The sequence below is a fragment of the Scatophagus argus genome, chromosome 17 (genome assembly GCF_020382885.2).
Source record: "Scatophagus argus isolate fScaArg1 chromosome 17, fScaArg1.pri, whole genome shotgun sequence".
NCBI classification, from domain to species: Eukaryota; Metazoa; Chordata; class Actinopteri; family Scatophagidae; genus Scatophagus; species Scatophagus argus.
Window position 1 is genome coordinate 4341522 of NC_058509.1, and position 21191 is coordinate 4362712.

At 42.6% G+C, this 21191-nt stretch overlaps 2 protein-coding genes across 8 annotated transcripts; one reads left to right on the forward strand and one right to left on the reverse strand.

The window, feature by feature from the left end:
* Positions 1-2715, reverse strand: olah (oleoyl-ACP hydrolase). The gene is made up of 7 exons (XM_046417417.1): positions 2454-2715; positions 2144-2345; positions 1856-1994; positions 1651-1750; positions 1078-1247; positions 887-969; positions 1-626 (listed from the first exon to the last, which is right to left on the reverse strand). The coding sequence occupies exons 2-7, from the start codon at positions 2277-2279 to the stop codon at positions 484-486; spliced, it is 771 nt and encodes a 256-aa protein (XP_046273373.1). The 5' UTR covers positions 2280-2345; positions 2454-2715; the 3' UTR covers positions 1-483.
* A 647-nt stretch (positions 2716-3362) lies between these two features.
* ago3b (argonaute RISC catalytic component 3b) lies at positions 3363-20588 on the forward strand. 7 transcript variants are annotated; one of them, XM_046417392.1, is made up of 20 exons: positions 3363-3530; positions 3707-3995; positions 7960-8131; positions 8253-8373; positions 8475-8683; positions 9437-9573; positions 10008-10163; positions 10443-10530; positions 10626-10773; positions 11367-11486; positions 11567-11710; positions 12346-12512; positions 12720-12904; positions 13109-13268; positions 13546-13636; positions 13916-14110; positions 14398-14532; positions 14746-14847; positions 15027-15226; positions 15748-20588. In XM_046417392.1, exons 2-20 carry the CDS (start codon positions 3977-3979, stop codon positions 15854-15856), a joined length of 2658 nt encoding a protein of 885 aa, XP_046273348.1. In that variant the 5' UTR covers positions 3363-3530; positions 3707-3976; the 3' UTR covers positions 15857-20588. The 7 variants fall into 7 exon arrangements, with proteins under 7 accessions (XP_046273348.1, XP_046273350.1, XP_046273353.1 ...); XM_046417394.1 differs by having other exon boundaries at positions 11567-11689; XM_046417397.1 differs by having other exon boundaries at positions 11567-11689; positions 12379-12512.
* Positions 20589-21191: the final 603 nt, after the last annotated feature.

Sequence of the window (21191 nt, forward strand, 5' to 3'; positions counted from 1 at the left end):
TGGAGTCTGTTATACTGTGCATTAGTGACGAGTCACCTCGTTAACTTTTAACTTATTAATCATTGATTCATTCATTTATCAAGACAACATGAGAAACGTGGACTGTTTTTTTGTGAAATAACTAAAACTGAACTACAGATCAAAATGAGCCTTTCAGCAAAGTCTGGCATATTTACATTAACATGGTGTTAATTAATATGTGATGCACCTGATATATAAAAGTAAAACAGTAAAAAATAAACACCCATTTTTCACTACCTTCTTCCTATTTCCTGTTGCTTAAACTGACCTGTTAATCGATTCAAAATCACAAAAACACCCATCAAGATTCATTATTAATACAAACTGCCCCAATGTTGACAGACGTGGAGCCAACTGACAAAATGGGGCACTTCTGAAATGTATACAGAATTAATATCGGCCTTAATCAATTAGTAAAAGCCTAGAGTCATTAGACACAATAAACAGTGACTGCACGTTTCGTTATAAATAGTCCATTTCTGATGTTTCCAGCTGCTTCGTGATGTAGTCTAAGATCATTTTTTCATTTGCAGAATCCTTCAGGTAAAAGTGAGATCCATCGAGCATCCTGACGGTGAAATCTCCTGATGTGATGCTTTTCCAAGCTGTTGATAAAAAACGTGTAAATGTAATTTGTGACACATAAACATGGAGATAACTCTGTAACACGGTGTCATAAGAACACCTATGGACACTGAATGTTGTCTGATACGTAGTTTTGCTTCACTTATTCACAAAGATGTAGTTAATGTGCCTTCCTACGGGACACTTTGTGGTGTGTAAAGTAAATTTAACATGCAGAGACCAACTGTTGCATAAGTCCTGTCTACGATAGTTTAGAGTGCGTAGTGATCCGATGACCGACCTTGTAAGTCATGAGGAACGTCATCTTTTCCATCGAAGCACGTGACTGGACAGGAGAGGAACGGATCGTCCGGCTTGTTGCACCTGTTGGCGGGTCAGCAGCTACAATCACTACAAAAATTCATTCTGAAATTCACAAATTATATCAGACTATTGGTTGAATACTGACTGAACTGATAGCTGTCAGCCCACCTGTAGTTCTCCACGACGTGCAGGTCGGCCTTCAGGGCAGGCAGGAAGAGCTTCAGGACTTCAGGGTTTGCCAGCAGCTCAGGAGGAGTTCCTCCAATGGAACTCATCCACTGGAGGAAGTCCTTGTCGGATAAGCTGCTTCTCTTCGGGGCGTTGATACGCGTCTCTGACTAGATGACAGACAACAACATACCGACATTGTTTCAGATGTGTATACAGAAGGAACCAGATGTTTGTTGTGTTGATCTTCTAGAGTTTAACTGCTGCAGAGCATCACGAGGACCATGAGTAAAATATTCTGGAGCCTGTGCAGACTCAATACTGTGCAGGCTAATTGCAAGCTTTCATTATCGCGGTGCCACCATCTGCAATCAGAATCAGACAAGTCAACACGGGAACAAACCTGTCCAGAGTCTTTCAAACATGAATGGAAATCTGGACATCAGGACAGTCAATCAAGAGACTTTACAGACTGATGTGTGATATGTGTTTATTATTCGACTGTTTGCTTTTAATACAATGAATGAACAATGAACACTGAGTGAATAACCCTGGAGATTTGGGACAACTCACATATGGCGCGGAGGCCCCAGACAGGAAGATGTGAACTGGTTCGAGGTCGTGCAGTCTCTTCAGAGCATCTGCGACGGCGAAGCTCGTGAAGGCACCAAAACTACAAACAGGTCAGGAGAGAAGGAAGGTTATTAGAAAAGAAATCCTAAGTGGTGCTGCTGTGACAGATGTGATAATACTCATAGACCTTCTGTTGCCCTCATACCTGTGGCCAAACAGAGCAAACTGCTTCTCTTTCAGCACCGGTAACAACACACCAATAACCTCGTCCACAATCTGCTGCATGTCCTGAAAGAAGGGCTCTTTGGCTCGGCTCTCTCTGCCTGGGAGCTTGACAGCAAACACTGACAGGGACAGAGACAGGGTTAAAACCCTTCAGAGTAGACATGTGATCACACTGTAACATGTCGATGCTTCGGTGTCACAGTGAGCAGACTTAATTCTGCAGAATTTGTGAATCAAAGTGCTATACAACATGTTCCAGGAGCAAGACCTTCTATGGAGCTGTTGAGGACGTTTCCCCAGCGTGCATAGTGTATGGACCCTCCACCTGCCCAGGGGAAACAGATCAGCCGGGTCACAGCCTCGGGTCTCCTCTTGAAACAGTTGATCACCTTTTCCATCTTCATTGAACAGAAGGGCTTAGATCGGAGAGTGATTCACACCTAATGACCGCGTAGTTTATGTTCCCACCTCTGTTTGACAAGAGGGCACACAGGCAATACTGTTGCTCCACCACCAAAACAATTCACCTTCAAGCTGAGGTGAGTTAAAACATTTAGGTGGAAGTGCAAAAATCTCACCTCTGTGTTGCTGGCAGCTCCATCGACATCAACCTCTCTCGGGAAAACAGTGGGAATTCCTCATGCTGAAGTGTAATATTTCCTGGTTATTTTCTTCTATGGTTTATGTATGGAGCTGTGAAATTATATCTGTGGATTCTGGAGACATCTACAGTAAGGAGTGTGCATGTCAATTTGCACTAGTTTTGCGTTATTTATTAATTCATTTCTTTAAAAAAATGTTGTAAAATGTCCACATAATACCTGAGTGGATATGAGAGGAGTTATTTCAAGACATGATGTGAGTAGTTGCGAAAAAAAAAAGTTTCTCGGAAGTGACGTTTTTTCTACAGTTGGTATTTCCTGACGGGTTTCCCTCAGTGGAGGAGGAGGAGGAGGAGGAGGAAGAAGGAGTAACAGCTTCGTCAAGTTAGACAGAATTAAACAAGATCACACCAGGAATGTAAAACGATGTTCCCTGTCAGAAAGTATTCATAGCCAGCGCAGTTTTTTAAAAAATATTATGTTATTCTATTACGATGCTTTCATTTGTAAGCAGCATTTTAATGCCAATACTACACAAGCTGATATGTTTTTATTTACGGGCTGATCAGGTTTATATGTATACTATGAAAAGTCACTATAGATGTCAAAAAATGTGGTGGAGTAAAAACTACTACAACTATTACAACATATTCCACCGGTGCAATGGAAATAAGTCCAAGAGCATACAATGAAAACACCACAAGCTGTGCTCGGTTACAGTAGTAGATTATTTTTTTAATGTGTAGAAGAAGAATAATTGGAGTATGTATCATAAAGATCGTAAGACAGACGCTAATACGCCCGTTAAGCGACACGTTAAGTGTCCGGTCGTTATGCTCTTCTTTTGAAGGAGAACAGGAAAACGTTACTTTTCTATTGTCGCGAGATTGATATTTGTAAGCGAGAGGGCGGTGTGAGTGCAGATTTCAGACCGGTTTCTAACCGATACCGAGGAGGACGCCGGGGTAGTGAACTCCGCATATCTGTCTGATAAAAAAGAACGCTGGATTGGCACGTTCACCAACCGGGACGACGAACTGAACCTTTGACCTGGTAAATATTCGTTTTAGCCCTGTGTGTCGAGTTGCCACTTAGTTGACAGTTGTCGTCGGCTAAAGCTAACTAACGTTGATAGCTAGCTTAACCACCGTCAGTGATACTTAACCAACTCCGTGTATAAACTGTCACTGTCAGACATTTCCAACACCGAAAATAATGTCTTCTTTCAGACACAAGCGAGATAACTCCAAAGGACGGAAGCGGTGACGTTTTGTACAACTTTGAGCTGTCACTTGCGGTAAGGCAAGTCAGAGGAGAAGACTTCCAGCCGAGGGGGAACCCCAAGCGGCCCGGTTCCACATCAGCGACCGAACCCGGGGAACGGGGAGCCGCGAAGCAGGGGGAGCGGCGTGTCGGCCAGCGGATCTACAGTCACGTTTTAACCAGCGCAGGGAGAAGTAATCACAGGGTGCCGGGTCATCCGGACAGAGACCTCATGAATGGAAATCGGAACAACAGGTGGGATCCCGCGAGTAAAACAGCCATGCTGAACACTTCTAATTCGGTGTTCAGGTGCTGCACTGGAGTTATTTCCAGACAGCGTGCAGTATTAGACACCCGTTTGACCCCCATGAGTTAGCATTTGGGAGCTGTAAGTGTGTTAACTTTCTCGTCAACACTGTGGTTAATTATGCTACCAGGCCGTCATGGGCTCAACTTGAAAAGTCATTTCAACTTCCCAGCCCTGCATATTCTGCTCCAACAAGCAGAATATACAGGATTGATTGTTTGTCAGCAGTGTTTTACCGGCCACTTTAGTGTATGTGTGTGCGCGTGCGTGCACATGCGCGTCCCCCAAACCAGTCTCACGGGTTGCATGTACGTTCTACGTCATTCTTTGTCGGCTGTCAAACGCAGGTGGTGATCCCGTCAGGTGTGCCTGAAGTCTGCTAGAGGCTGGCTCCGCTTTCAGGGAGGTGTGTGTGTGAGTGAGTGTGTGTGTTCCTATCGGTTTGAAAGGCAGCCTTTCACACCAGCTGCTGCCATAGCTACCCTAGCTATTGAATAATGTTCAGTTAACCGCTCCCTGTGATAATTACAAATCAATTGAGCATGGCAGGACGTTGGTCAGTTTACTTTGTTGCCAAGGGGCACAATTTGTGAGTCACAGCTTGTATATTATTGATGTTGTTGGGGCCAGTGGCGGACTGGGAGGGAGGGGGGAAGGGGCCAAACTGGTTCACTGAAACGGACCCACAAATTCTCCTCCCACACTGTGTGAGCAGTGCAGAGCAATGCTTTATCAGAGAGTGGCATGAATTTCGATTTTTTTTTTAAAAGGCAGACTTTGATTAATGAGCTCATTTTTTATTTAATTTTACACATAGTGGCTAATTTCTCAGCAGCTGTTGACAAAGTTGCGGTACTCTGCCTCAGTACTCAAACCTATCCACAGCTGGTATTCTCTCAAGTAGGACTTAAGTTATTAATTAACACTTGCTTTAAGTATTTAAAAATGTGACAAACCACTAAACTTACAATTTCCCAGAAACCAAGGTGATAGCTTCATAGCTTGTTTTTTCCTGACAAACAGTTCAGTCTTATATAATGATATAAAGCAGTAAATCTGCAAATTTGAGGCGCTGGAACCAGTAAATGATGGTTTGAATTTTTTGGTTTAATTGGACTAATCACTCTGACTTGTCCTGTCGTCCATATTTCCTCACTAATTCGTGTATGTTTAACTCCCACTGCGGACATGTATGGCCGGCGCATTAAGGACGATGTCAGGTTGATTGATTGGGATAACTCCAGTCAAATCTTACATTTAACACCATTATGGGGTAACGTGATGGTAATGAGATGTTGGTGTAATCTGTGCTTGGCTGAATTCAAATGTCCACCCTCTGGACTTAAGGCCTGAGACCTTACAGAGTTCAGTCGTACCTATATGATCGCCATCAGGTCAAGACTGCATGGCTTATTAAGCTGCCGATAGACAGGCCTGAAGACTACAACGATAACATAAATTTAGATCAAGTCTATAGCCTGTAGTTTTCTACATGTCATGCCCTTTGAGACAAACTGCTTGTAAAAATGGGCTATACAAATAAAGTTGTCTTGTCTTGTTTGATGATGTGGTTGGATATTATTTCTGGCCTACGAGATTCAAATAACATTTTAATAGTTTTACACTTTCGTAGTAAGTTCTTTTTGTTTTTTCAGTTGGCAGTTGGAAATACTTCAACGTCATGTTCACATTGCAATGAATTTTAGGTAATTATATGAGTGAAGCCTGCAATCTCTGGAAGTTTGCAGATATTCGGCTTAAGAGTCCTTATGGACCAGGTGTAATGTGGATTTGGGCAGCCCTCTGCACTCCCAGACTTCCTGGGAACGCACCTGCAAAGTCCAAGTCCAAGGTGTGCAAAAACAGCAAAGTCTGGCCATTTGGATTTAGACAAAGCCCATGTCTTGTTGCTCCTTAAAAATCTTCTGTTTGACGCACACAGATCAGCCTCATTCATCTTGCAAACAAACTTCTGTATGTTTTGTGAGTTTTTTTCACCTTTTGAAAGTTATAATTTTATGCATAAATCTACAGTTTCCCAGTGTTAATATAGCCACTTCATATTCTGCATATTGTTGTTTAAGTTCTCTGTAAGCATTTTGAGAGATCTGATGTTTTTCCCCCCATTTTTCACATCTGATGTAGGTATTCTTGACATTAGTGTAATGACATTAGGACTGTACAATATTACATCAGTGGAATCCTCTCTTAAAGTGCATGGGCTGAATGTCAAATCTGTGTGGGACGAAGCTCATTGTGCCATGCATTTGTATGTATGATGCAGCAGCTTGATAAGTGGTCATTAATCTCTCCATTGTTGCTCATTCTGCGAAGCTTTGTGTTTTGGGGTCAGTACCAGTGCAGTTAGCTGCTGTCTGTGCTATTTTGCACAATAACTCAAAGACATCAAAGGCTGGGTTCCTTTTGGTGTTGCTTTTTTGATTCGATTGTCTTTAGTTTTTGTATGCAAGTTTAAAAAATACATTCTTCAGACAGTCTTAGGCAAAGTAAGGAGTTATGCCAAACTTTATCTAGACAGGCATTTAGGTTAAAATACAAACTGGTTCAGGGTGAAAACAGTAAATACACACCTCTGAAAAGACAACAACCAATATAAAGTAACCAACAAATACAGAACACCCAGCTATTGCAATTGCTTACAAATATTCATATCATAAAACTGAAAAATATGTAATTAGAAATAAAGGAAAATGCAGCTGTAAAAATATAGTTCAAGCAGTGGGTGTTTTTGTAACTGCAGCTCTTCAAGGACTGAGACAAATCTGCATGCACCTGTTTTTCCTCCCGCTGTCGGCATGCTTTTAGTTGCCATGGAGAAACTGTAGCAACACGGGTGCCATCATCATGGGAACGGCACAGAGGAGGAAGCGACCTGGGGACGCATCAGCAGAAAGTGCAGTTCTTCCCTGAAAGACGACTCTTTACGGCAGGTTCAGGGTCAGCCCTCAACCCTGACAAGCTGGAAGAGTTTAAGACCTTCCAGCTGCTCTCTCGCACTCATTTCATGGCCACAGTCATCATTATTCCTTTTCTCTGGTTCTTAGTTTGTTCCTTTAAGTTACAACGCGGCACACATCTTTCCATTTTAACAACTTGAGCTTTGTACAAACTTCATGTCACCGCGTGAATGCGTTCGGATCCTCTGACTCATATTGTGGAAATTGTGTGGTTGTGTGATGTCATTCTTTTTTTCACTGAGTACTTTCCAGTTTGGCATTTATGAAAATTGGTGTCAAATTGGTGTGGTGTGTCACCCACGTACTTCTGTTCCCGTCTGGCAAAGGCCGTGTCAGTCAGGAGAAGTCTGTGAATGTTGTGCTGGTCTTTATTTAAAATGTCACCAAACTCTGTAACCTTTTTATACGGTCGTTATCAGATTGACGTGGGGGAGAACAGTGTTGACCTATTTGTTTCAGTTTTGTCAGTTTAATGTGAGGCAATCTTTAACGTCCCTGACCATCTTCAGTCCCAGCACCTGCAGGCTGCTCTTTCCTCTTTATTAACCACTTCCTTCCTCCAGTCTGCAGTTTGCAGGGGTAGATCACATTCATGACTACTGTTCTAGGATTTTGAATTTGTGTAAATGCAGATGGTAGACATTTGGGGGGAAAGTGCAGCAAAATCCAGCAGTTTCTTGGGCTGAAAACCATAAAACATTTTGGCAGTTTTGTTAAACAGGCGAAAGATGCATATTGTTCACTTCAACTTATTAATAGGAAGTAAATGTTGATTTTGCGTGCAAACAGAACACAGGCCTGTGAAACAATATATGTCCTTGCTTACAGTAATAATAGTATATTTAATCCTAACCCTTGTGTTAAGGTATCATATTGCTAGAATAGGAAATTAAGAATGTTTTTAAGTACTTATTTTTGGCATGCTTCGTTGTAGGAGCCGCTGGAGCCCAAGCCCTTTTTACGTTGCCACGGCGACCCGGCTATGGCACCATCGGGAAGCCCATTAAGCTTCTGGCCAACTGCTTCCAGGTGGAAATACCCAAAATCGACGTCTATCTGTATGAGGTGGACATCAAGCCTGATAAATGTCCTCGCCGGGTCAACAGGTATCAGCACAGACTGAAAATGGTTCAGGTCTTGAGCAAATCTTCAAGGAGACTGGACTGGTTTGCTCAGTCTAGGCCAGTTGTGTGAGCATACATTCTTACCATACGTTGATCTTTTCAGGGAGGTGGTGGACTCTATGGTACAGCACTTCAAGGTGACCATCTTTGGTGACTGTCTGCCAGTTTATGATGGGAAGAAAAGCCTCTACACCGCTAATCCGCTTCCTGTCGCCTCTGGCGGGGTAAGACTGTGCACTGAAGTTTGGATGCTGGTATTCTGTGAACAGAACATTCTTTTAAGCATTGATCAACAGACCACAATAACTTTTGTCTTCTTCTTCAGGTCGATCTGGATGTCACCCTGCCGGGTGACGGTGGGAAGGATCGCCCTTTTAAAGTCACCATCAGGTTTGTGTCATTGGTAAGCTGGCACATGCTGCACGAAGTCTTGACGGGACGCACTGCGTCCGAGCCAGCAGACCTGGAGAAACCGATCAGCACCAACCCCGTTCATGCCGTGGACGTTGTCCTTCGACACCTGCCCTCCATGAAGTGAGTTTTCTCCCTTAACCATCTGCAAAGATTTGTTTTCCACGTGATCACCTTTTCATAGGAATGAATAGTAAAGGGATTTATGCTAATACTAATATATGCTAATTCATGCTAATGTTCATACTAACAAACCTCAAATCATATCAGAAGTTCAGTTCAGCTGAATATTTGAGATAATAACTAATTTCTTCAAGTTGATGACTCTTGTATATGCTGCTGTTTTCCCTTACCATGTCGCAGTTTTCACCGTCAGTAACAGTAAGAGGAAGGTTAGAGTTCATTTAAATAACACTGGATTAAGCATGACATGAGTCCACTTAATTTCTTGTTGATTAGTTCTGCTCATGAAATATGATCAAAAGATACTTTGGATTCTGAAGCTACTGTGTATATAATTTATCATGCATTATTTCAACCATAACATTGTCACATAATGTTTGGTGGGAACATGCATGTACCCTATAATAACACAGGTGCATAAATTTAGTATGTTAAGTGGACTGACATAGTTTTTATGTAATCTGCCCTCAGCGTAAGCCATTTGGTGAATCCATTAACCAAAATAGCTTTTATTAACGTAAACGAAAACTGTTTTAGCTTCCTGTGTCTTCAGGCCTGTAAATCAGACAGCACTTGTGTTATGCTGCACCCAGTGAACCCCACAGGGAATGCAACTCCTAGCGTGGTTAGAGTTTTAATTTTGTGCTCTGCTAACCTCTGTGTCACCTTTCTGTATCCCCCTGTTCTCTTCAGGTACACTCCCGTTGGACGATCCTTCTTCTCCTCCCCAGATGGCTACGACCACCCGCTAGGTGGAGGGAGAGAAGTTTGGTTTGGCTTTCATCAGTCAGTACGACCAGCCATGTGGAAAATGATGCTCAACATTGACGGTGAGTAAGCACCATGAAACAAGGGACATCTGTACACAATACATGTGCAGTAAACACATCGCTCCAGCCAGCTGCTGGTTAGCTTAGCTTAGCACAAAGCTTGTCATTTTAACCTTTTGATTTTTGTTTGCTTCATCTTTAGCATACAGACAGTAGAGTTCATCTTCTCTTAACTCTCAGCAAGAAAGTGAAAAAGTGTACTTTAAATCAGAAATCTGACCTCCCAGTTGAAATGGTACTGTATTAGTTTAATTGATCTTGTTCTAACTGGTTTACTGGCTGTATTACATCTAATGTGCAGTTTGTCTGAAGTTTATTTCATTTATCTTTTTTGACCCCATGGAGTAATTTGCTCTAAGTAAACATTCATCCTCCTCCACCTGGTGCTTTTGCCAAAGTGATTTACATTTTGGCCTTGTCCCGTATCCTTCCAGTGTCAGCCACAGCATTTTATAAAGCCCAGCCAGTGATCCAGTTCATGTGTGAGGTCCTGGACATTCACAACATTGACGAGCAGCCGCGCCCTCTGGCTGACTCCCACAGGGTCAAGTTCACCAAAGAGATCAAAGGTGTGTCACCAAGGAAAGGCGGTGCGTGTTTTCATTGTGCTGCAATATGAGGCCTGTACGCCTTTGTGTATTGTTGTATGGAGCTACTCTGCTTTTAGGATGTATCATAGATTATTAAGTGATTGATGTTTTGCATGTGCTGACAGTTTTACTTGATGCATAAGGTGTGTGCAGATGAAAGTGAATCTCAGTTAAAGAGGAATTTAAGCCTATTCAGTTATTTCACTTTGAATAAAAGCTTCAGTTATACAACAAGCTCCTGGTGCTTGTTTACATCGATGCCTCCACCATCTTTCACAGGTCTTAAAGTAGAAGTGACACACTGTGGAACCATGCGTAGGAAGTACAGAGTCTGCAATGTAACACGGCGCCCTGCCAGCCTCCAGACGTATGTTTCTACTTCGCACTCCAGTAGCTGCTAACCCGTAATCAAAGCTGCCGTTGGCTGGCATTGACAGATTTTTGTCGCCTTCAAATCCACAGGTTTCCGTTGCAGCTTGAGAACGGTCAGACAGTTGAACGAACAGTGGCGCAGTACTTCAGAGAAAAGTACAACCTACAGTTGAAGTACCCCCACTTGCCTTGTCTGCAGGTGGGCCAGGAGCAAAAACACACGTACTTGCCCCTGGAGGTAAGAGCTGATACAGTAGAGCCAGCATGCAAGTTTTACTGTAAAACACACTCTTTCTGTTTCTGATGGTCAAAGGTCATTTATTCTTTTACAACATCAGAATACAGTACAATAAAACATAGTCACATTTTTATATCCAGCCCGCACATTGACATTGTTGAGGATGAAAATGTGTAAAGGTTTCCTGGCTCCAGAACTCAGATTTGTTCAGGTAATCATACATCTGCTGTTTGAGAAACGGATGACCAATCAGATCTAAGCAGTTGGGCTTAAGGACAGGGACGCCATCTGCCAAAATGAGCAGCCATGCAGGTTCAGATACAAGTTGATGAAGTCCATTTACACATCCTTAAACAGTGTATTCCTTTAATCGATATGAAAATGTTAACTTTTACTCCTACAGTGGTTTCAGCTGTAAATCACTGCTTTTCATGTTTCTTATTGGTTTCGAGAAAATCAAAACACGCCCACCAAACTAGAATTCAGCTAAGATGAACATTTCAATACTGAGTGAATGAAATGAAACCAAATGGTGATTTAGTCCGATTACCAGGCTGGAGTAAGAGCTGGATTAACCTGAGCTGCCTTTTTAGGTGTGCAACATTGTGGCTGGACAGCGCTGCATTAAAAAACTGACTGATAACCAGACGTCCACCATGATCAAAGCAACAGCCCGTTCTGCACCAGACAGACAGGAGGAGATCAGCAGGCTCGTGAGTATCCTGTTGACCAGACATGGAAGAAGCTTTTTTCTTATCCTCTGTTACGTCAAAATAATTTTCCCTCCACTTAGGTGAGGAGTGCAAATTACGAGGCCGACCCGTTCGTCCAGGAGTTTCAGTTCCGCGTGCGAGACGAGATGGCACAGGTGACGGGCCGCGTCCTGCCGGCCCCCATGCTGCAGTATGGCGGCAGGGTGAGCTCTGAACAATTTATGGTACCTTCCCTTTAAATCACGCTTCATATGCATGAGTGTGTGTGTGTGAGACAGAGATACAAGGGTTTCCATTAGTCTGTTGAGAATGCAGTTCAAGTTGGACTGATAATGCTGATGACTCTGATGATATTATGATCCTTAACGTAGTGAGAAGGGACGTGTATTGTGGAAACCTTTTTATCAGGATGGCAAAAATTTAAAAGTGAACCACACTTAGCTGAGTTGAACAATTTCCTGTAGGAAAACCCTATGACTGCAGTTTTGAGTTTTATTTTTCCCACATTTGATGTGCTCCAGCTGTTACATATCTCATTGTTTGCATCTTGCTTTCTTCTCACATTTTGTCTGTGAACTTTTGAAATTTGCTGTGGTTTTATACGCTTCCTCACGTGCATGCTGTTCCAAGAGATCATACACAAAAACGGTTTTAATTTTAAAAAATGTTTTGCATGTCTGCCGTTATAAATATTTTTCTTGCAGAACAACCCTAATACATGATCCAATCACTGAAAATAAATGAAATAATCAGTAGCAGCTGATCTTGAGATCCCCTACTGGCTGCTTGAGCCCTTGAAATCTTTGAATCCATTCTTGTCCTTGTGTCCCTGTACTGTATGTGTCTGTGTGACTGCCAGCCCCAGCAGATCAACCCTGCACTGTCGTTGCAGAACCGCACGGTGGCCACGCCCAGCCACGGGGTGTGGGACATGAGGGGGAAGCAGTTTCACACTGGAGTGGAGATTAAGATGTGGGCCATCGCCTGCTTTGCCACCCAGAGGCAGTGCAGAGAAGAGATCCTCAAGTGAGTTCACAAGACTGTTATTGCTCGGTTCAGTCGAGTTTGAGTCGTAGTACTGCACATTTTAAGTTGCGATAAAATGATTACAGATATTAAAAATGGATGGTTTTTTTCTTATACTCTGTTAGTGATGACATTAAAAACACAGGCCTGGTCTTTTTCATCAAGTTGATCATGTACAAAGGCAATGCCTTTTTCCATCTTGCGTAGGAGCTTCACTGACCAGCTGCGTAAAATCTCGAAGGATGCTGGGATGCCAATCCAAGGCCAGCCATGTTTCTGTAAATACGCACAGGGAGCTGACAGCGTCGAGCCCATGTTCAGACACCTGAAGAACACCTACGGTGGGCTGCAGCTCATCATCGTCATCCTGCCTGGGAAGACACCCGTCTATGGTACAGGAATGACTGTTTCTAAAACAAATACAATGTTTGAAAAGAGAACAGTAAATCAATCAACCCTCTGACCTCTAAGCTACTGAAACCTTTTGTCAAGACAGACCTAAATCGCTTCAGGCCTATGACGTTTCTGAGGCATTTAATTGCATACAGTAAATGGTGAATGAGGAGTTAAAAGAATATCTGATCTCTGACCCACAGCTGAGGTGAAGCGGGTGGGCGACACCCTTCTCGGCATGGCGACTCAGTGTGTGCAGGTGAAGAACGTGGTGAAGACGTCCCCTCAGACCCTCTCTAACCTCTGCCTCAAGATCAACGTCAAACTGGGAGGGATCAACAACATCTTGGTTCCACACCAACGGTAAGATGAACACACCAAATAAAAATAAACCCTTGCTGCTGGGGGCTTATCATTCATAGCATTTAAAGATATTTTTCACCCAGCAGGAAGGTAAAATAATAAGACTATCAGAACATCAATTTCTTGTCAAATTGCTGTAATGTTTGACTTCACATGAGAAGCACAGGACAGCTGTGTACCAGTGTGTTGTCTCCTGACCACACTGTGATCTTTGTGCCTGTCACACTGTGTCGCATCATGAAGGATTTCTTTTGTGTCTCTCTTCTTGTCTATCAAGACCCTCTGTGTTCCAGCAGCCAGTCATCTTCCTCGGGGCTGATGTCACTCATCCTCCAGCAGGAGACGGGAAAAAGCCATCTATTGCCGCAGTGAGAATCTCAACAATCTCATGTTTTAAAGCTTGTATGGCTCTGTGTCTGTGGCCACCAAAGGCTCATTCTCTCCATGAAATTATGCTGATATATCTGACGAAAACAAACACAGAGTGCAGAACAGCATTTCCTGTATAATGTTAATGTTATAATCTCTAATGACTCTAAGCTCCTGTATTTATTATTGTATTTAGAAGCACAGAAAGAATGTTTCTCAAATGCTCATAAGTTGCATTGTCTATAACTTTGTGCCTGACTGATGTTGTGCCTCTGCAGGTGGTGGGCAGCATGGACGCCCACCCCAGCAGGTACTGTGCTACAGTGCGGGTCCAGAGGCCCAGACAGGAGGTCATCCAGGACTTAGCCTCCATGGTGCGAGAGCTCTTGATCCAGTTCTACAAATCAACCCGCTACAAGCCAACCAGGATCATCTTCTACAGAGACGGAGTGTCAGAGGGACAGTTCAGACAGGTATAACTGCTTCTTTCTTCCCTGTTTTTTTGCTGAAATCCTGCATGTTTTGTGAGGCACTTGGCAGAGAATTTAACCCTGTTTAAGAAAGCAAATGCTTTACAAAGTCCAACTTGACCCATAACTGTTATTTTCCTTTAATGGAAGAGGGACTTAATGCAAATAAAATTATTTAAGCTGTGTAATTCTTAAGTTTCACTCCGTCCCACTCTGCACCAGTTGTACAAAAAAAACAACAACACATTTGCTAGTTTGTTTACTCAGTGAGTCTGTGTCTTTCTGTGTAGGTGTTGTACTATGAGCTGTTGGCCATCAGGGAGGCTTGCATCAGTCTAGAGAAAGATTACCAGCCGGGGATTACTTACATTGTCGTACAGAAACGGCATCACACGCGTCTCTTTTGTGCAGATCGCAACGAGCGGGTGAGTACTGTAGAGGAGTTTTGGGGGGTTTTTTTGTAGACAATATTCATAGTACTCTGAGAGTCATTATTATGGCTCCCTCTCCATGTGTTTTATCAAAATCAATCGAACAAAAGAGGGACACTGACTGTGGATTTGATTCACTGCTCAGGCCTGTGCAGCGAAAACTGACTGCCTCTTACATGAGTTTGTTGAAACATATTTCCCTCTCAGGTTGGACGCAGTGGAAACATTCCTGCCGGCACCACAGTGGACACAGACATCACCCACCCCTACGAGTTTGACTTTTACCTCTGCAGTCATGCTGGAATCCAGGTAGGCTTCATGAAAAGTCACTGAAAACTTTAAACCGACTGTGACGAGTTCGAGGACTGTGGTTTCATCTATTTCAGTCTGTTGAACGACCAGGCCTGCTCCACCTGCTGACTGTTTGTCCTCTTTCCATGGAGATGCTTCCTCTGGGGTGCCATTAACGCATCTTTTCTCCCCTCCAGGGTACGAGCCGACCTTCCCACTACCACGTTCTCTGGGATGACAACTGCTTCAGCGGCGATGAGTTCCAGCTCCTCACTTACCAGCTGTGCCACACCTACGTCCGCTGCACACGCTCCGTCTCCATCCCAGCGCCGGCTTACTACGCCCACCTGGTGGCCTTCCGTGCCCGCTACCACCTTGTTGACAAAGAGCACGACAGGTAGGGAGCAAATCTTTTCACTTGAGATATTAGATTAGCTTTGCTGTAGGATAACAAAAGAAGAAAAAAAATATCAATATTGAAAGTTGCTGCTGATGTTATTTAAGTGTACTACAAAATATGGCTGCATTCATAAATTCGTAAATATTTAAATATTCATAGGAGGAAATTTTTTCAGTGTGTTTTGTTATGGATCGTAACTCCACTGGAAGTTCTTTAGATTAATGAGTTATTTCTGTACTCACTGCATGTACTCATACAGGGCTGATGAAATCATCTGGTGTCAAATGTCAACATAAATGTTTTTAGCGCCTTAATTCTACAAAGTGTGAAGACCAGAGGTGAGCTCACGCCACCCTGAGGTGCTACTGAGTTAGTGACTGTGAAGGTTTAAGATGAGAAAAGGAAAAAGAATGAGCCAATCCATTGATTTTTCAGGGCAGATGCAACTAAAGTGCAACAACATAGGCTTTTTTTAATGTTACTTAATATCACGTCCTTGTGTCGTCTCCTCCTGACAGCGCGGAGGGCAGCCACGTCTCAGGGCAGAGCAACGGCAGGGACCCCCAGGCGCTGGCCAAGGCCGTTCAGATCCACCACGACACACTGAGGACCATGTACTTCGCCTGAACACCCCTCCTCCTCCTCCACTACCGCCACCCCCCCACTGCCCTCCATCTTTCCCAGCCACTTAGCCAGTCTTAGTGTCCAGCTTCCATCAGCCGCCTCCTGTCGTCGTGAAGATCGACACCCCCACCCACACAGGCTGGTGCTGCTTTGGTCACTGGACCTCAATGCCGATGGCTGCGGGCTGCGTGAGGATGTAACAAGCCAGAGAGGAGTTACAGCCACATTATGCAAATTGAAACCAGCCAATCGTTTCTGTGCTCCCGATCATGCATCTCTTTCTCACCTACAATCCTGTCTGCTGTATTTAAATCGCAGTGGATTCTGACTCCTTTTAAAACTCGCAAGTCACATCCTCGCCTTCCAGTTTTTGACAGCAGCTCAAAGTGTTCATTTGCTGTTTGTTTTTTTTTTTTCTTTCTTTTGTGTCTTTTAAAGGACGGCGGAGCAGCAGGGAATACAAAAACTGATGTTTTTTTGGTGAACGGGTGGGCGTGAAGCATAACCATTGAGGACCTGACTTGCTCCGCAGCCTCATGATGAGCCTAATGTTGCTGGTTTATATTGTAGATTTTTAGATGTTTGTTTGTTTTGTGGGTTTTAAGCTTGTCTAGATAACAAAGCTGTATGTGTTTTTTGTCAGTCGAGCAAATGCGCAATTGCCATGGCAACACGTTAACTGAGTACGCTCGTTTGCGGCAGGCTGCCTTAGCAGTTACTCCTCTGTCTCCCTTTAAACCAATGGTTCCTCACAGTCATTCTGCCAGACAGTAAGAAGCGTAACTCATCAACCACTGAATGAAACATTATTTTGTAAACAAAGCCACATAGAGCCATCGATGAGGTATTGTGTATCGCTTGATGCCTTACTGTAAGGCGGGATGCATAAAGAGGACTGGTAGAATATGATGCCATGGCCACAAAATGGACAGTTTTAATTTTTAACTTCTCTCACTTATAGTTCAGCTTGGTACAAAGTGTTATACCAAACATTTCTTGTGTGTTTTTTATTCCTCTTGCTATTTATGGGTTTTTCCTTTCTTTTCAACCTAAATTAACATTTGTTTTCAGCAACAGAGCAGACAGTGTATATCTTCTGATGATCACAAACCTTTTGACTTCTCCCACTTTTTACATGAGGAACTGACCGATTCAGTCGTCAAGAACTCTTTCAGTGCAATAAGGTGTTAACGCAGAGCGAGCAGGTTCAGCGGTGAATGTTTTCAAAGAGTATTGGTGTGCTACAGTTGTTTACGAGGGAGTTTCGGCAAGTGACAATGAGCGTGGATTCGGGAATGTACAGTATTTTGACATTCTTATGAACAAGTGGGACTGATGGCGTAGGTGTGAGGATCAGTCGTGAGGTCTGATGGCGTTTGGAGAGATCAAACGAAGTGCCTGATTAGGTTAGTTGATGAAATGTTGGTCAGACGGAAGGTTTTTAGTCGTATGTTGGTTTGGGTGACTCTCTTAATGACTTTAGTGAAACCCAGCAAACTGTAAAAACACTGCACTTGTCCTGGCACACGGGGCTGGACTATAGCTGAGCTCAAAGCATGAAAGTTTGTGTAATTATTCCTAATGTTGCGCGTCCTCGTGATCAGGAAATAATGGCTTCCATATCGACTTTCCTCGTGCTGACAAAGACATTCTGTTGTCAGAGTTAGTCGTCACAAAATGAACAAAGCTTACGTTGGTTACGATGAAAAACAGCAAACTGTTTTCTACCATAATTAGAAAATAATCCTTCAGTGATGTTAAGACAGTTGTTGTGTCCCAGCCCTGAAACTACAATCACAATAAAAGCCCATTTTATAATCTAAATATACACTCATTGGCCATTTTATTAGGTACGCCTGGACATTTGTCTAAGAAGTCAATCCAGCTCTTTTGCCATAAAGTCTATGTTTATGATGCCTGCAAGGTTCAGTAGTTGTTGACGCTGTCATAGAGCACTGAGACTGAGCTTATTGGTGCTGTTGTACTGTACAAGAAATTAGAAACGCCTCAATGCAACGTAGTCCAGTAGAAGCACCACGCTTAACTGTGACCTCGGTAATAAAACATAATTAAATGTACACATTTATGGCCTTCCGTGGACAATGTTGTCCGTGGACAATGTCCACAAAATAATAAACATATAGCTTTAAAGAGAGTTGTTACAGCCGGGCTGTATTGCACTGTTGGATTGTATACATGTACCTAATAAACTGACCACTGAGTGTCATTTTCTGCACTTCAGCGGATCTTTTTGTAGATGTGAATTTCTGAGCAGGCGTTAACAACCGGCCAGGTGAAGTCGGACACTTTCTGCTTGGAAATGTGTCCCCATGTGGTGCATTTAAGGTCCTGTTGGTCAGATTCACGTTTCAGAGTGAACGTTTCAGTATGTCATTCAGCAACAGGAACAAGATTATCTTCTGCTCCATTTGGACTCAATGGTGGCTTATTGATCTCAGATTATAACCAAATAATTATCAAGTTATCGATTATCTGTTTTCTGCCCTTGATGGTTTTGCAGTATAGTTTAAATAGAGATGAACCCTTCAGGTTTCATCACTTGGACCAAACCAACGTGCCTGGTCGCGGTGAGGGTGTAGGACTTGGAGAGTCATGGGGGATGGGGGGTGGAGGGTGGAGGTTAGCTCTCTGCTCTCGCAGCCTTACAGCGTCGTGCTGATGGGCTCTGTACTGCTAACTGTGCTAGCCACAAGTCACCAGAACCAAACCTAAGCTGCTATATTAAAAAAAAAAACAAAACACATTTATTTAATATTTTGCCAGATACACACAGACTATATATTGATATGGAAAGACAAAGAGGACATGGTATTTTACTGCACTTAAAGAGATGCATGTGTTTAAGGCTGAACAGAGTCAGGATGCTCAGATGTTTTTGTGCTTGGTGTAGACATTGCAGTCAAATCATTTGAACATGAGAACAGATGGTCCCCCTCTGTGTTTGTTGTCGTGTCGGAGCTGTTTCTTAATGTCAGACATTACCAGCATTTGATTTTACTTGAAGAAAATTAGTCATGGGTATGTTTAACATTGTTAAGTAGTGCTCTGCTTGTTGTTGAACGTCTATATATAGTTATATGTATATCTATATACAGATAATAGATATATATAGAGAGAGAGCATTATTACAGGAATCCCTTTTTCCGCTCATAACGCCACGTACAGTAGATGGACCTATGGAGCCTGTAGGCAGTCCTACAGCGCCACACATCAGATGCCTTTTATCCTCAAAAATAAAGACATTTTTAAGTGTGAATCGAGATATATTTATATGTAAAGATATTAACGTAATGCACACACCTCTTATTTTTTTCTAACAAAGTCCTATTTGAAGCCGATGCGCGATAGCTGTAGTGAAATATGGCGTTTAATAATCGTAGTGGTCTGTGATCATTTTTCCAAATTTGATAACGCAGCGAGTTTACTTGTGTGAAAAGCATAATTGATGAGTTTGCTGCATTGACCTGCTTTGTGGAGACTGTTGGGTGGAGGGGTGGGTGGGTGGGTGGGTTGTTTTGTCATGTAAGTGATCCGATGAGCCCTCAACCCTCCTCTGAGAAGACCTGTGAAGCCCTCCCTCTGCTGTTCCTTTAATCATCTCAAAAGCTCATCAAACAAGTCAAAAAACTAAATAAAAACATTTGATGGGGTTTAAGAAATTTCTCAGTGCTTATGCTGCAAACTGCAAAGATTTGTTTTTTCTTTTTGCATATTCTTGAGAGGAGGAGGGTTGAAAGTTCATCCACGGACCGATTCGTCCGTTAACAGACTGTGCCTTTCCTGATGGTGCTGAAAACAAAAGAATAAATCAAAGAAATCTTAACTTTCAGAAAGGGCGCCGAGGCCCGAGTCTACATTGATAAGTATATATTGATACATGACAATACTGTAAGGTGTGATTGTGTGTGTTTGTGTGTTTGTTTATGTGCGAGCGTGTGTGTGGATGCGTCCGACATATGCCAAGAACACAATATATGCAGAACTGATCAGTGTGGAGCTGACCGGACCAAAAGGCCTGTGGGGATCGGTTTAGTGGACGGGCACTCGCAAGCACAGCCCAAAAACTAACATTTCTAAAAGAATTTTAAAAATATAAAAGGTGGGGAACAGGGGAACGCTTATGACTCTGTAGGTAACAAGTAGCTCAGTGTAGACATTATGTAGCATTATTTATTTAACTTTATTTCCATAGGGATATGACGCCTCCCTTTACTGCCTGCAAACATGTTTTGTTCCTCCTTATTACGCCTACAGGTTCATTCTTGAATGGACGGCAATAATGAAGTGAGTTTCTCTGCAATCAGTTTATCTGGCCTTTCCTCACTGTGTGCACGTCACGTTGCGGTTTCTCTTTTGTCTTCTAATGTGAACTTTGGTCGTTTACAGACTTTGGGATAGTTGTTCGGTTGAGTCGTTCCTCCACGAGTGCCCGGCTTCCCCACAATAATAAATCTTTAAACCTCTGTGGTTGGCTGCATATCATGCTCAAAAAGGAAAAAAAAATTAGGTTTGGGTTTCACAGTATATTAATGTGCTTGTTTGTTTGTTTGTTGTTGTTGTTTTTTTTTGCCTGATTATTAAATGGTGTCACTTTTAGAAGTACAACTGTATGTCAAGACCTTTGTCTTAACACTTATCTGATCCTGGTCCTAAGTTGAGCCTTTTTATTTGGTTGTCATATTTAATTTTTTGAATAAATACTCCATGTATGACACGTGTTTGTTTTTGGTGTTTGGACATGATTGGGATTATGGGCTGTTTGACTATGCTGAAATCTGCACTCATGAAAGGAAATGGAGAAGTTTGGAAAGCAGGAGGACATGCTTCATGATGTTTCTAGAGGAGAGAACAGGTCACAGTTGACCTTGTGTTCTGTTTGCACGGTGATAAAATTAATTTTATGTAATGACGTTTATCAATATGAACGTCAGTACAGACGTGCTTCAGTCGGTAAACTGTTTTGGTTGCTCTTGTTGGAGATCATCTGTGCTGTTTTGAAACCTTTTCAACTCGGTGATTTTACTCCCAGAGGCCAAATTCTGGTTTTTCAGCACCACAAGAACAGAAATAATAAAGATAAATATATAAGTAATATAATAGTTATATTTTATTGTCCCATTTCAATTAGTGTATTTTAAGGATCCCCTAATTTCCTCAGAGGTTTCTTGTTAACAACTTCTGTTACTTAATATAGTTCAAATGGAGACGATGTTCTGAGACAGCAGACATATTAATTCACTTCAGTTTCTTTATGGATGATAAAGTCCAGACCGCCACTTTGGTTCAGACTGAATTTTATCCAGCAGATGTTTGATGA

Excerpts from the sequence above, each read along its gene's own strand:
- olah (XM_046417417.1), bottom strand. The coding sequence starts at position 2,279 with ATGAAGATGGAAAAGGTGATCAACTGTTTCAAGAGGAGACCCGAGGCT. Across the intron at positions 1,751-1,855 it reads TTTGCTCTGTTTGGCCACAG|TTTTGGTGCCTTCACGAGCT; the intron begins GTATGAGGGCAA and ends ACCTGTTTGTAG. Across the intron at positions 970-1,077 it reads CACGTCGTGGAGAACTACAG|GTGCAACAAGCCGGACGATC; the intron begins GTGGGCTGACAG and ends ACCCGCCAACAG.
- ago3b (XM_046417392.1), top strand. Across the intron at positions 8,684-9,436 it reads CGACACCTGCCCTCCATGAA|GTACACTCCCGTTGGACGAT; the intron begins GTGAGTTTTCTC and ends TGTTCTCTTCAG. Across the intron at positions 12,905-13,108 it reads TGGGAAGACACCCGTCTATG|CTGAGGTGAAGCGGGTGGGC; the intron begins GTACAGGAATGA and ends TCTGACCCACAG.